Source organism: Hyperolius riggenbachi, chromosome 3 (genome assembly GCF_040937935.1).
Source record: "Hyperolius riggenbachi isolate aHypRig1 chromosome 3, aHypRig1.pri, whole genome shotgun sequence".
NCBI classification, from domain to species: Eukaryota; Metazoa; Chordata; class Amphibia; order Anura; family Hyperoliidae; genus Hyperolius; species Hyperolius riggenbachi.
This window is the reverse complement of record NC_090648.1, coordinates 48,082,738-48,099,569: the sequence shown is the minus strand read 5'-3', so window position 1 is coordinate 48,099,569 and position 16,832 is coordinate 48,082,738. Positions and strand designations below refer to the sequence as shown.

Below are 16,832 nucleotides of genomic sequence, written 5' to 3'. Positions count from 1 at the left end.
ATGCAAAATTACACGTAAGCGTTACGCGTAACTTACGGTCTTACGCGTAATTATTTACGCGTAAGCCATAAAGCGGTATCGTAATTACGCTGTCTACCGTAATTGCTAGGTATGCGTAATTTTACGATGACTTACGCGTAATTTTACGCGTAATTACTAACGTACAACTCCCCTTTTCTAAGAGTAACCAATCAGTCAACATCCTAAGCAACCAATAGTATCTACTCCCGCCTTTCAGTATATAAGCTTACGTTTTGACGCATACGAATGATGTGTACACAACAGCTATTGCGTACACATCGTCCGTATGCGTCAAAAAATATGCATTTATGGGTATTACGGCACTACGCGTAACATCGTAGCGTAAGCGCCTACATTACGGTATCCTTACGCGTAACTGCGTAAATTAACGCGTAATTACAGTGATGAACCGTAGATAATTTCCTACGCCGTAACAGTAATTGCGTAATGCGTAATATCGTAAAATTACGCGTAATGATCCGTAAGCGTAGATTTTTCCATTACGACCAGCACTGATATAAACACATTAAGTGCACATGAGGCTTTTTTTATTTAATAGCTTCATCATCACCATTTTTCCGTGATCACAGATTTAGGGCTGGAACACAGTAGAGCAGGGGTGTCAAACTCAAATACAAAGTGGGCCAGAATTTAACACCAGGACCTAGTCGCAGGCCAACCTCAATGTCTACTGGCCCCCCTCCTTCCCTTATAAAACGTTATGGTATCTAATGCCCCCCCTCCACAGTTCCCTGGTGTCTAGTGCCCCCCTTCCTGCCCTTTACAGTTCCCTTGTGTCTAGTAGTCCTCCCTCCCTTATACAGTTCTCTGGTGTTTAGTGGTCTTCTCTCTCCTATACAGTTCCCTGGTGTTTACTGGTCCCTTACCTCCCCTATACAGTTCCCTGGTGTCTAGTAACCCCCTCCCCTATACAGTTCCCTGGTGTCTAGTGACCCCCTCCCCTATACAGTTCCCTGGTGTCTAGTGTTTTCTCTCTCCCTCTCCCATCTGGCTTCCCTGGTGAGATAGGGCTTCACCCCTAATATAGCTTTCCTGCTGACCTAGAGTGGGCCAAACATAATGCAAAGTGGGCAAACCCCTTAGGGCCAAATCTGATGGCTCTGAGGGCCAAATTTGGCCCACAGGCCAGAGTGTACCATGTACGCACTGGAGTGTTTTTTTTGAGTGTTTAGGGAGAGCTTTAAATAGCTAGCGATTTCCCTAAACTCTCTGCCAATGTAAATAAATGTAACAAATTCCACAGTAGTGATTGTGATTAGCAAAACCGCAATCGCAGGACATGCAGCATTTTGGGAGCATTTGCACTTCAATGTAAAGTATTGAAGTGCTGGGAAATCGCTCATAATTCGCTACACAGAGTGATTTGTGTGTGATTATAAATTACTGCACACTGTAAAAAAAGATGTAATATTTTGAAACAAACAATCAGAATTAAAATAGCTAATTGCAAATCTCTATCACAATTGCTGGCAAAAAGCTTACACTTTTTAAAATCGCTACCAAAATCGCCGGAAAATGCTCATGAAGTCACTTACAAAACACTAATTAAAAACGCCAGCAATTGCGATAGCCATTTGTAGTGGGCAGTGGCGTAGCATTAGGGGGTACAGAGGTAGCAACCACATTGGGACCCTTGGGCTAGTGGGGCCCCATGGGGCCCACCCCTTAAACACAGTATTAGCTGTTTAATGGTCCTGTGCTGATAATATTCACTAGTTGATTTGAATAGAAGTAATCATAACACACAGTTTCACATCCCATCCTTGCACTTCTGACACTGGTTGTCCTTGATTGGTTTTGGTGTGTTGTATCAATTTTTATCTATAGCATGCTTTGGGGGGGCCCCAATGCTAAACTTGCAATGGGGCCCACGGCTTCTTAGCTATGCCACTGGTAGTGGGTTCCAGGCCTTATACTGGTTTAATAAATTAGGCCCTTGGTGTTTCTTTGAGAATTCAGTGATAATACATGTATGTATACTTCTAACCTTCAGGAGACAAGGACTTTTTGTCTAAATGAGTCGCCACACACGATACAATAAAATGATCCGATTTTACGGCAATTCGATAAAAACGAACGATCGGATCTCCCGAAAAAATCTAAAGCTTTTTTTTCATTCGACTGAAAAATCTGATCGGATTTCCCATTTTCTTTCATTTTTATCGATCCGGAATGCCAGATATTTTTCTTCAATCTTTCTAAAGATTGTATGGTGTGTGTTAGATTGTCAGTTTATTAATATACACACCCTAGCAATTTTGTCAGAGTTTTCAATCATTTTTATCATAATTGGGGAAACATTTACCATACGTGTGTGGTACATTGGTCATATTTTTGTAATGTTACAAATCAGTCCGAAAAATTGATTGCAATTCTTAAATTGAACAGATATTTAAACAATTGTATGGTGTGTGGCCACCTCTACAATGCATTGCAAAAAAAAGGACATTTTTATCAAAAGTAGTAAGGGGCCTCCTCGTATTACAGAAGAGGGGAAAAAATTCCACTATCAGAGTCCAGTGTTTTAAAATGTAATGTGCTTTGGGTCCTATGGGAGAAAAGTGCTTTACAGATGTTGGTGCTTTGTAAATAAATAATATTAATACTTACAGATGTTTTGTTGTTGTTGTTGTTGTTGTCAAAACAACCACTGTGATTACAAAAAAACTTTTAAAATGTAAAGCAAGCTTCTATATATACATGTGCAATGTTAATTTGTACCAGGGTAAAACACACTAACTATACACAAATTATTCCCTATATAGTTGTCACATATAGCAGATCGTATTCTAAACCTCTTGTTGACAGATTTTTCAACGAACTAAAGCATATGAGCAGATCAAAAATAATACAAAAGGTATCAGATACTAAAGTCAGGGCTATTAGCATAGACATAAACTACAAAAAGCGTCCTTAAAGAGACACTGAAGCCTCAAAAAAAAACTGTTTTTACTTCAGAGTCTTTTTTAGCATTAATGCCCTACCTGAAATGCTGCATCCCCGCGGCTGAACTCTCAATTAATACCCTCAAAATCCCCGGGGAAGATTTGGGCAGTGCTTCCGGGTAGAGGCCAGAGCTTTGGGCAGTAGCTCTGCCTCTACTCACATCAATCTGCATGGATCTCCACCTCTCCCCACCCCTCTCAGTCTTCTTTCACTGACAGTGGTGGGGAGAGGCGGCGATCAGCGCAGATTGATGTGAGTAGAAGCAGAGCTACTGCCCAAAGCTCTGCCTCCCCCAGGCAGCAAAATCCACGACTTGGAAAGTCATGGATCTTTTGCCCCGGGATTTCAGGGGTTTTAATTGCGAGTTCAGCCATGGGGATGCGGCGTTTCAGGTAGATCACTAATGCTAAAAAAGACTCTGGAGTAAAACTTTTTTTTTTCTTTTGAGGCTTCAGAGTCTTTAATTGGACTGCAACTCCCATGTTCCATAAAACAATAACGTAAATTTTATTGAACAAATACTGATACGTTAAAAAACAATTTACAAACTTGTTAAAAATTCTCCAGTATACACCAATATAATCAATGCACCTCCAGATCAAATGTTTGAATAAATATCAAGATCAAAGCTGACAATCAGTAATGCAGTAATGTGATAAAAAATACTTAATGTATATCACTCTATTGTATCCCTTTAGAAAAAAAGTTCAAAAACGTGCCAAAAAAAATTAATTTCCAAAAATAATGCAAAAAATCTATGAAATGCAAAATTATGCAAAATATGCAAAAAAGGAGTGAAACAAAATAATCCTTTAGGGATGGAAAAAGTGATTGTCAGAAAGTCAGCTAGTGCTTTCAGGCGATACGCCAATCACACCACATCGCATAATGCAACATAATTATTAAAGTGCTATAGCGTGCATGTAAAGCGTGCATTTCAACTAGTCCATCTCCTTGTAAAAACTCTTCTAAATTATTTATATTCCTTTCAAATGCATTCCCTGTCAAGGATCTATGCAAAGATGGCAGGCCGGCCGTCCTGCTTGTGCGCCCACTATGGTGACAGATGGCTGTGACACTGCAATCTGATAGGGCATTATTTGTCACTGTGTATTCAGACATAGTGAAAATAGACTCTTACAGCTAAATTGTAATTCTCACATAAATTTTCTGTAAATGGCAAATAATAAAATGGCAAAATTTGCAAAAAAACATAATAAAAACAGAAACATGTTAACGATAGCAATGTTGCACATAGACCTACCGCATTTATTCTTGCATGTTTCAGACACAGAAACATCGACGAGTGCCTTCAGTGCTGGGACAGTACCAGATACGTCATATGATGCAGACACTACAACTGTTCCTGACACTGGAACTGCAACAGATACAACCACTGATGGAGATACGCCAACTGTGACCAGTGCCAGGACTGTACCAGATACATCACCAGATGCGGACACTACAACTGTTCCTGACACTGGAACTGCAACAGATACAACCACTGATGGAGAACCTCCAGCTGTGACCAGTGCTGGGACTATTCCAGATACAACACCAGATGCAGACACTACAACTGTTCCTGACACTAGAACTGCAACAGATACAACCACTGATGGAGAACCTCCAGCTGTGACCAGTGCTGGGACTATACCAGATACAACACCAGATGCAGACACTACAACTGTTCCTGACACTGGAACTGCAACAGATACAACCACTGATGGAGAACCTCCAGCTGTGACCAGTGCTGGGACTATACCAGATACAACACCAGATGCAGACACTACAACTGTTCCTGACACTGGAACTGCAACAGATACGACCACTGATGGAGATATGCCAACTGTGACCAGTGCTGGGACTATACCAGATACAACACCAGATGCAGACACTACAACTGTTCCTGACACTAGAACTGTAATAATTGCATCCACTGATGGAAATACACCAGCTGTCACCAGTGCTGGGATTGTAACAGCTACTACACCAGATGCAGATACTTCAACTGCAACAGATACACCCACTGATGGAGATACTCCAGCTGTGACCAGTGCTGGGACTGTACTACAAACAACACTAGATGCAGAAACTGCAACTGTTAATTACACTGGAACTGCAACAGATACACCTACTGATGAAGATACTCCAGCTGATGGGCATACTTCAGCTGTGACCAGTGCTGGGACTGTACCACATACATCCACTGATGGAGATGTTTCTGCTGCAGTGACCAGTACTGGGATTGTACCAGATATATCCACTGATGGAAAAACTCCAACTGTGACCAGTGGTGGGACTTCATCAGATATTTCAACTGATGTAGATACTCCAGCTGTGACTGGTTCTGGGACTGTACCAGTTACATCCACTAAAGGAGATACTTCAGCTGTAACCATTACGGGGACTCCACCAGATGCATCCACTGATGGATATACTCCAGCTGTGACCGGTGCTGGTAGTCCACCAGATATATCCACTGATGGAAATACTCCAGCACTGACCAGTGTCATTACTCCACCAGATACATCCATTGATGGGCATACTCCAGCTTTGACTAGTGCCAGGACTGTACCAGATAGTACATCCAGTGAAGGAAATACTCCAGCTTTTTCCAGTCCTGGGATTCTACCAGACACAGCCACAGTTGGAAATACTCCTGTTGTGACCAGTCCCAGTGCTCCACCAGTAGGTGAAGTAACTAAACCAAGTGAAACAACAGGAGAAACTCCTGCAATACCTTCTGTAAGTGCCACAACAGTAGGAAGATCTACTGTATCAGATACCACCTCACCAGAAACTTTTGTCTCAAGTGAAATGCCAGCAGAAACTGGAACTGGAACTGCTAAAACAAAATCTGTAATACCTACAGAAATGAGCACAATATCAAAAACATCTCAAGTTACTGTTACAACAGGACTTGAAACACTTTCAACAGATGAAGAAGCTAAAACTTCACAAACTGCAAAAACAGTACTACCCACAACTGATGTATCAAAAACGGAAACACACTCAACTCCACTTACCACAGCTACCTTAGTAACTGCAACTGGCATAACAGAGCCTAAAACACCTCCAGGAGCAGAAGAAACAGCCTCACAAAGTACAAGAACATCGGAAACTGTAACCACTATATCAGAATCTGGAACTACCCCAACAGCAAAAGCAACAACTCCCTTTGTCACAGCTCCAGTGGGAACCGGAACAGTCATCACAGAGCCTAAAACATCTCTTGCAACTGTAGAAACAGCTTCTCAAACTGCAAAAACAGCAGAAACTTTGACAGCCACCTTGGGACCTGAAACACTTCCAACAGCAAAGACACCATTAATCACAGTTTCAACAGAAGCTATAACTGTCATAACAGGACCTGAAACATCTCCCATAACAAAAGAAACACCTTCACAAACTACAACAGGATCAGAAACTATGACTGCCATAACAGGATCTGAAACACTTACAACAGGTCCAGGAAAGCTAACAACACCATTAACCACTGCCACTGTAGAAACGGTTACATTTATAACAGAGTCCAAAGCACCTACTGGGGAAACACCTTCACAAACTACTAAAACATCAGAAACAGTAAGTGCTATAACAGGATCTGAAACAATTTCAACAACGGCGAGAACTCCTTTTACCACTGCTTACATAGAAACTGATACTGTTGTAACAGAGTCTGCAACACTTTCTGCACCAGCAGAAACAGCTCCACAAACTACCAAAAGATCAGAAACTGCAACTGCCATAACAGGATCTGAAACACTTCCAACAGCAAAGTTATCACCATCAACCACTGCACCCACAGGAACTATGACTGGTATAACAGCACCTCAAACTCCTCCTACATCAGAAGCAACAACTTCCCAAAATACAAAAACATCAGAAGCTGTAACTGCCTTAACAGGATTTGAATCAACAGCAAGGACTACCACTCCAGAAGGTACTTTAACGTCTTTAACAGGAGCTGATACACCATCAACAGCAAAGCCAGCAACTTCAGCAGCAATAACCACAGGTGTACCAGACAGACCTACAACAGAAATTTTGTCTACAACTGGCACAGAAAAACCTGAAACAATAGTAACAGAAAAAGTCACAACTGAAGCAATTATCACAGAGCCACCACCTACAGAATCCTTACCAACAACAGTCAGCACTGCATCTACCACCAGGATTACAGTAAAAGATGAACGTGAGTAAACATTTTAAAAATAACTTTCCTATAATTGTGTGTCTGTTTAGGTACATATGCTGGCTGATTTCAAATATAAATTCAAGCTTTTTACTGTAAAGCCGAAACACTCTCCAGGGAGTTAATAAGCCAGGGCTGTCAATATCCTACCATCTCCTCTCTGTGAGCTGTTTTTGAAATAGACAATTTGTGCGTAAGTGGCATTGTGGAAATTTGGGCATGCCATAGGCGCCTATGAAAATACCAGTGCCCAAAGAATTGCAACAATAGAGTTCCACTACAGTATAGCAAAACTCTGCAGGAAATGCAGCAGACATGCTGGGAACAGTAGTTCAATGGATTTCAGAAAAAAAAAGGTCCAGTATTAGTTGGTAAACATTTAGTTGGTAAACATTTGCTACATCACGTCATAAAAGACCTTAGTGGAATTGTTGTTTTTTTTGTTCATTTTTTTAAAAAATTAATTGGCCATGTATAGTACCCACATTTCCAATTTTTTTATTTCTTTATTTTTTTCCTATGGGTGTTTATTTGAAACGACAGTAGTATAAATTCTACTACTTAAACTTTTCAACAGTATTCACTATATTCTATAACCAAAACATTTGCTTTGCAAATTTTCACCAGCTAATAAGAGGCAATTTAATAAAAAATGTATATCTATATCTATATTTCTCACCATTCTCCATTCATACCACATCAACCCCTATATTCGCAATTATAGTTTGTATTCAGCTCAGATTGTTTTCTCATGATCCTCATTTTTTTTCTTAATAATTTGGTAGTCAGTTTAGCACTGTTTCCTTCCACAAAACATTTATCATGCCGTACTTCTCTCTAATTATTCACCTTGTCTTGTCAATCTGTTTCTCCTATAGCTAAATGTAAATATGGCACCTTCGATGGGATTAAATGCATCTGTATAGAAGGATTTATTGGCATTTTATGTGAATCTGTTGTACAACGTGTTGAAATTGGTAAGCTTTTCACTTTTTGAAGGTAACACATGGGGAAAATGTTTTTTTTTTTTTTTCAAATTGGGTTGTATGGATTTGCAAACCTCTGCTCTGTCATAATTTTTTTTGTTATATTCAAAATGCCCACATAGAAGTGCTCTCTCATGGAATGCATTACAGTCTATGGGGCAAATACCCCTGTGGTCTACTATGGAGGCTGCAAAGAAGACCCTCTTTAGAGCACACTATTGTCCCAACATTACCTCCAACCCAGGACTTCATGGCCAGAAAGATAATAATTAAAATAAAAAATATAGAGTAGTCCAAAGACCCTTTATTGATTTATCTAAGTGATTTTTGTCTATGGGCACTAATAATTGCAGTCCTCATTGTCCATCCGATATATTTGAAACCATTCAACTTTTTTTTTATATGGCCATCAGTCACAAGGTAAACATTCATAGATATTCAAAGACTTCAATTGCCCATCTCACTCAAATGCTTTGTTTAACCACCTTAGCTTTATTACAGAGTTTATGTGTTTAAAACAATTTCAGTTCTCTCCCATGTCCAGTTGCCATATATATGGCTGATGTATTGAAGTCCATTGGCTTTTTTTGTATACAGTATGTACCTAACCCCAAGGGTGGGCCTCCAGATACAAGATTAAGAGGTCTTGGGACCCATCTAGTGATGCATATTAATAGTGTAATACTATTGTAATATATTTTAACTTGTTCATGTGGGTTACTGTGAAGTAGCACTGGGCATCACCCATCTGAAAAAAAAGTCAATGAAAATATTGTTTTATTGCAATGATATCACAGTGAACAAGCAACAGTTCGGCTGATCACCACTAGACAACTTTTCAATCAAGACATTGGCCTCAATTCACTAAGCTTATCACCTGTCTTTAACCACTTCACCACTGAGGGGTTTTACCCCCTGAGCACCAGAGCAATTTTCACCTTTCAGCGCTCCTTCCATTCATTCCTCTATAACTTTATTATTACTTATTGCAATGAAATGAACTATATCTTGTTTTTTTCGCCACCAATTAGGCTTTCTTTAGGTGGGACATTATGCCAAGAATTATTTTTTTCTAAATGTGTTTTAATGGGAAAATAGGAAAAATGTGGGGAAAAAAATAATTATTTTTCGGTTTTCGGCCATTATAGTTTTTAAATAATGCATGCTACTGTAATTAAAACACATGAAACGTATTTGCCCTTTTGTCCCGGTTATAAAACCATTTAAATTATGTCCCTATCACAAGGTTTGGCGCCAATATTTTATTTGGAAATAAAGGTGCATTTTTTTCAGTTTTGCGTCCATCCCTAATTACAAGCCCATAGTTTATAAAGTAACAGTGTTATACCCTCTTGACATAAATATTTAAAAAGTTCAGTCCCTAAGGTAACTATTTATGTAGTTTTTTTAATTGTAAATTTTTTAATTTTTTTTTAATTACAAAAAAAAAAAAAATGGGGAGTGTGGGAGGTAATGAGTTAATTTTATGTGTAAAAGTCATTTATTTGTATGTGAAAAATGTGTAGGGTGTAGTTTACTATTTGGCCACAAGATGGCCACAGTAACTTTTTGTTTTAATGCGACCTCCAAGCTTCCCTCCGGAAGCTTGGAGGAAGAACAAGGAGGCTGGACACGTGAGTTTTTTCTCACAATGATCGCGCTGCCCATAGGAGAGCAGCTGATCATTGCGGGGCTTAGATCAACGAACGGGAATGGATTTTCCCGTTCATTGATCTCTGGGCGAGCGGGCGGCGGCGTGTTTACTAGCGGCGGGCGGCGTGTTTACGAGCGGGAGCGCGGGCAGCGTCGGGAACGCGGAAAGTACGTGTTTCTCCGTCCCTGGTTTTTAAAGGATGGAAAAAGGGGCGGAGAAATACGTATGCGCGGGGGTAAAGTGGTTAATAACGTTTCTAGAGTTATCACCATGGTGATAAGGCATGTAGTATTCACGAAACATTTTGGATCCATCTGAAAATGGCACCTGCGAATAATGGGTCATGGTGTTGCCGCTAATCCGTTTGCCGCTTATCACTATTTAACGTCAAAGCATTATCGTTATTTAGCTCTGTTTATTTTATTGAAAATTAGCGTTAACACACAGAACCCTCTCTATACCTATCCCTAACCCCTAGACCCCCCCTGGTGGTGCCTAACCCTAACCAATTCCCTGGTGGTGCCTAACCCTAACCACCCCCCTGGTGGTGCCTAACCCTAAAACTCCCCTGGTGGTGCCTAACCCTAACCACCTCCCCTGGTGGTGCCTAACCCTAACCACCTCCCCTGGTGGTGCCTAATCCTAACCACCCCAGTGGTGTATGTTAAGGGGAATAGTGGTAGCAAGTCAAAAAAAAAATTTTCAGAAAGACCTTGTAGTTTTTGTGAAAATCGATTATAAATGCGCAAAGGAAAAATGGTTTTTAAACAGTCATTTTTCTGAGTGTAAAAAACATTTTTGCCTTGCAATTCTAAAATTGATTTACACAAAAATGACGAGTCTTTAAAAAAATGTTGTTTTTTTTTACTAGTTCCCACTATTCTCCTTAACATATATAGACATTTTGGTTACGATGTATGGGGGCTATGTTATTTACCACTAAATGACACAAAATTGCAAATAGATTGCACAAAATGAATTGAACTTTCAAATAGTAATTATATAAGGCTGTAATTGTGAAAATGTACACAAATGTTCACATTATCGTAGTTAGCATATTACGATAATCACTAGTACTCAATCCCCTGGGTGGATGTACATATACGGTAGGGCTCTTGCAGGTTTTACCCCAAGTCCATCTTTACTATTACCTAAGACACACTTCCAGGATAAAGCTATGTCCACACTGCAGCCAGGTCTGCTCACAGCGGATTGTTGCCGTTTCGAGCGGTATAACGGCTCTTTGTCAAGTGATAGCTATCACTTGACAAAGAGCGGTTACACCGCTCCTAATGGCGACAGTGTCCTTCATTCACTGGTATGCATCTGAGAGCTATGAATTATTTCTAAGAGCTGTTTTTACATTCCGACCTGAAGTTGGATGTTTGGGCTGATGTTATTCACCCTGTGAAAGTAAATAAGTCGACATTTTGAACCATCCTATGCTGGTCACGCCTACTTTTATTCATTTAAGGTTTGCACATGCTGCTATGTAAACAACACACATAACTAAGGAAGGCACGCTCCTTACATAGCAACAAGCACTGCTAAGACATGTACAGTGAATGCTCCCTCACATTAAGCTGCACTGCTTTAGCAGCACAGTTTAAAGAGAAACTCCAACCTAGAATTGAACTTTATCCCAATCAGTAGCTGATACCCCCTTTTACATGAGAAATATAATGCTTTTCACAAACAGACCATCAGGGGGCGCTGTATGACTGATTTTGTGCCGAAACCCCTCCCACAAGAAGCTCTGAGTACTGCGGTACTTTTGACAGTTTGTTACAATGTAACAAGGTTCACAGACAGGAATTAGCTGTTTACAGCTGTCTCTAACAGCCAAAACAGCTAGGAGCAGCTACATAACCTGCCCACAGTAACAATGTCACCATGTAATAAATGTCAGAATGTAAATCGGGGAGAGGAAAGATTTTACAATTGGAAAACACTGACTAAATCATTTATACATAATTATTGTAAAAAATGAAGCACTTTTTTTACTACATTATTTTCACTGGAGTTCCTCTTTAGGGAATCAAGGCCCCTGTGCGTTACCTTGGTAATGATTGCATTGCTATGGTAGTATGTGGCTCAACCAGTTTTACGATAGCAATTTTCACGTTACAGCAGGAATGTGCGTGGTGCTCCCTCTGTGCTAATAACTGTATGTGTTTGAGAAGTTTTTCCAGATGTTACATGGAGTTAACTTCATGGGAATACTAAAGGAATACTGTTATAAACTGTTCTTATCACCTTGCTTCGACACCATCGTCTCACAGACTGTGAGATCACTTGACTCTCCACACAGCAAACAGGATATAGACTTGCTCCGGCTTCTTTCAATGTTTCCGTCATTTATTCAAGTCACAGGAATACAGATAGATACATTCATCATATCCTAGCCATGCCAATCTTCATGTTGCGTTATAAGCTCATGATTAGACTCCCTCTTGAAGTCAATCAGGTACCTTCTTCCTAACTACGTTACACTAAACTACATATGTACAGCATCCATTATATCAGATTACAGAAAGGACGAACATGCTTAGGTCCCAGTCGGCCTTGCGAGCTAGTGCAGAAGGAAGAAGCAGAAGTGAGTTCTCCATTGCTCGCTCCAGCTTTAATACCGGCTAGGAAAGAGTTAAATATGACATCATCTTCGCCACCCCCTAAATAAGTCTATTGGTGGACTCACTTGTGGTGTCATCATACACACCTACTCGATTAATAATCGATGAGGCACTTGACCCAGATGCGGGAATGTGAATGTTTAGTAAATATGGCCAATGTTTACTGTTCCTGTCCTGTAAGTGGAGGTCAGAGTAAACCGATGGCCTTCTCTTAGGAACATGTTCTCAGTATCTGCGTGTATCTTCTGCTACACGCAGACCCTGAGATGCCTCTGTCTATTTTAAAGGCATACACTGCGGACAAGCCTTTTACATAAAACTCAGGCCAAGTAACTGAGGCCTACTTAAATTATAACAATCCCCCCTAAAACGGCTTGACCCGCAGATCCCAGCGTCTGAACCTCCCAATACCTGGTTTCTTTCTTGTATGTTTCACTTTTCGATGTTCGTGCTCACACAACTTCTCTGCTCTAGGCGGTTACCCCTGGAAGAGAGAGAGCAAGACCTCTTGGTCTTCCTGTAACCAGGCTCTCTGGGGAGGCCCTACTTCTAAGTCCCTCAATACCACATGCTCAGCATTTGCGTCACTTGCGTATCACTCACAAACTTGCATGACCACAGAAAAGTGAAACTCGTTTGGTTGTTACAAAACGGAGCAGTGCCAGGTGCCTTCTAAAAGAGCGCCTTTATACAATCAGCTCCTAGGTACTACTAAACCTATACCCGTAACCCTGTATATCCCTTAATTTAAACTATTGGTTCCGGAGATTGTTTATGAGGCACCAATCTCTGGACCGGTTAATTTATTTTACGTAATTTTAACCCGCAACCTCACCTGGATAACGATGCCTAAAGTTGTCATCCCCATCCAGACGACCAGTGGGTGTAGAAAGAACTTTGGAACTGCAGATGCCCCGTCCGAGTGTCCCTGGAACATCACCGGAACCTTTGTCCACCAGGGCAGACTGGAACTCACCTGCTCATTTTTGTGTTCTACCTCGTTAAGATCACCTGTATCATGGTGAAATCTTACCTCTAACTTAGTGTACTGTTTGTTTAACCTTTGTAACAACATGTGGCCATCTTGGATCAAACCCTGTTCCCCTTTGTCCCATGTCGTGTTCTCTTTCAGGACGGGAACTACCCGTGAAACTTTGACCTTTAGAGTTCTCTTAACAATTTGAGAAACAACGTCATCAAACCTGGATGACAGGATCCATATGGGATCTCCACTCACACAATATGTTCCCCTTGGAAACTCCCCCTTATCGGAACAATTATGAGAATATACCTTGAATGTATCATTAGACCTTATGTTAAAAAACCAAACCTTTCCTTCCGCCACCGGAACTATCTGTTGGGCTTCAGGGTGGATCTTTTGAATGGTAGCCTCGCACTCTGCGTTATTGAGCCTGCAGGCATCTTCACTAAATTTGACTTGCCCCGGCCAACGCAGGTACTTCTGCAAGAATTGCCCACATGAGGACAACTCTACTTGTTTCACCTCCCTGTCTAGCACCAAAAAAGGTTGACCTCTCAGGTCCTGGTGTAAGACATGGGTTGAGGTGGGAACTAAGGAAGTGGCGGTGCCTAAAGGAATGTTGCACCGTTTCCATTTGTTCACCCAAACATCTCGAAGCTGCCATGCAAAAGATCCTTCTCCAGAAAAATTAATATACCTCCCCTTGTCCAATCTTTCGCTGACACAATATGTCCCCAGCTGTCCTGATTGGACCTCTTCCCCCCTTATGTCCTGAGGCACACTATGTACCTGAGGTCGGGAAGACTGTACTCTCTGCAATCTTTCGATTAAGAGTACCTCATCACTTACCCAACTATCATGAGGATAAGCTGCTGCATATGGACTGTGTAATATCGTCCCCTGTTGTGACCCGTGTGGTGTGAATGGGGTTCCCTGTGTGGGCTTTCCCTCCCCCGGGACCGCTCTCCCCACCCTCTTTGTCACCTGGAAATGTGGCTTGATCTCGATTTTTACTTCTTGTTTCGAGAACCTCCCACCCTTGGCTTTCCAGCCTTTACGTGTGTATAGTTGTTTCAGAGGCACTCTCTGTTGGTAGCTCCAGAGTGTGATGTGGTCCCCTGCGTCTCTCTGGTAAGAGAATTGACGCCTCCTGCTCGTTCCTCTCCAATCTGGACCCATCTCACTCTGCATAACCAAGACAAGGTACCCCTGAATCACACACTCCACCTTTTGCATGTACCCATTGTACTGCAATGTACCTTTTAACAAACCTTTGGATCGGTGCATTGATTCTGGGAGTGTGGCATTCAATAGCAGATTTACACTGCCATTAAATTCCCACTGCCCGCACACTTGACCCTTCAGACCTTTCACCCCCATTGTGCCATGAAATTTGCTTTCTCCTGGCACAAGTGCTCCTTTCCTCCGTCCCTGCATGGTCCATCTGTGCCAAGCGGAGGGAGGTGTGAAAGGATCAGTACCTTTGTCACCCAACATTAACATGCTTGGGCCTTGCATTCTCATTAACCCCTTATTATACATGAGAATGTCCTCTCTTCGTTCTCCTAGGACGGAATGGCAACCTAGGATCACCATCAGCATGGTACACTTCATTATAAAAGCACCACCCTGGGAAAGAAAAACATTAGCACTTTGCATTATGCTTTGCTCCGACAGTTTTGTTAGTCTCTTTCCGATTTCAGGAATCTCGTGGTTTAGTCTCTTTCCAATTTCAGGAATCTCGTGTTTTAGTCTCTTTCCGATTTCAGGAATCTCGTGTTCCTCCAAGCTTAGATTGGCATCTGGAACCTTTCGCTTATCCGACTGACATCTCCATCTTTGCTGCCAGCACTGCAGCTGTCTCAATTCCATATTGCCAAACACCTGAAATCGAAATACAAACAAATCAATTCTTATTAATGATTTGGGATTCGCCCTGCGGCTTGTACTCTTTACACTTTAAATTGATCAATATATATCGTAATTGATCTCGTTGCTTTATGGTTCTCCTGAACTCTGTTTACTCTTATTGGTAGATTGGAGTTAAACTTCACCCCCCTACCTCAGTACTATCTTCAGTACTTACCTGTTTAAAATATGCTCCCGCGGACTTCACCTATGGAAGCTCGCTTCACCTTTGGAAGCTCTCCCCCATTGCAGCTCACTCCACATCCCCCCTTATCTGTCCATGCGCGGCCGTCGCATGCACAGATTACGGATGCCACACCTGATGCTGCTTTGCAGGTGAGCCTGCAATGCTCTTACTCATTATCGCATTTACTTGTCTAGAACTTCATCGCGATACCAGCTCTGCTAGAAGTTCTGTGTGTTGTACCCTCTGACCAATGTTTGCCGTGCCACCACCTAAACTACCAAAAAAAACTGGCTGCCTCCCTGTAGGAAGGAGCACTTTGCACTTAAACTACACAGGGTGCAGGGCTAAGCATACCAGCGTCACATGCCTGTATGCAGATCCCTGAATGCCCACATGGAAGGTAGTCACATGGCAAACAGCGTACTGATACACTGTCACTCTGTAAACGGCAATGCTATCATCTGTATAATTGCCCCATGAACTGTTGTCAGTCCTTGTTCTTTGTGCTACAATTGATAAGAGCTGGAAAAACATATTTGACCAATCAGTGGACGAAAAAAAAATGCACACAAAACAGCTCCAGCCCAGCATAGACCTCTCAGTCCAGCTCTGGTCCTATTCACGACAAAACCGGAAAAAACGTTACCGCTCTGCAGAAGCGGCGACGGAAACCCGAATTGGTCAACTCCCTTTTTTCCAACTCCGGCACCCCCTTTGATGCGCTGTCCCCCTTTCCTTCTATTGGGAACTCATGCTGCACCACCCATTAAGGTGCCTCACTTACAGGAATAATCCCATAAGCAACACAGTACAGACCCATTTCCGATCTGTACTGCTCCGTGTGTCCCTGCACCGAGCTGGGAAACACTTCCTATTCTGGCATTCCTGTCCATGGACTCTGGGAAAAACTCTAGGGAAATACGTTGAAACCCGAGACACACAGTAGCATGTCTCTGTATCTCTCCCCCCCTCCCTTTCAGCTGCTCTGCCCGGAGCCGCGAGCACAGCCTGCCGTGACGTGGATCCCCCAGCCCCTCCTCCCCCCTGCCATGACGTGTAGGGGCCATGACTCACGGGGGCGGGCTCTCTCCACTGCCACCATTTTGAGTCCTGGACTGCCAGCCAAGATGGCTGCTCCCATAGCAGCCTCTCGTTCCTATAGACCTAGGAGAGAGAGCAAACACAAATAGAACATACTTTTTTATGCATCGTTACACACAGCTTCTATCCACAGTGCACAAAAATCAGCCTCAGCATTCCTTCACGTCTCAGCTGTAATCCGAACTGCAATCAAACATA

At 42.0% G+C, this 16,832-nt stretch overlaps 1 protein-coding gene across 1 annotated transcript in view; it reads left to right on the top strand.

Moving 5' to 3' along the window:
• The window catches only part of LOC137562089 (mucin-2-like), an 84,455-nt gene that overhangs the window by 31,325 nt on the left and 36,298 nt on the right, over nt 1-16,832 (top strand). Inside the window, exons 3-4 of the mRNA XM_068273426.1 lie at nt 4,277-7,183; nt 8,062-8,160. Coding sequence (XP_068129527.1) covers nt 4,277-7,183; nt 8,062-8,160 — 3,006 coding nt within the window. The remainder of the gene's footprint in view (nt 1-4,276; nt 7,184-8,061; nt 8,161-16,832) is intronic.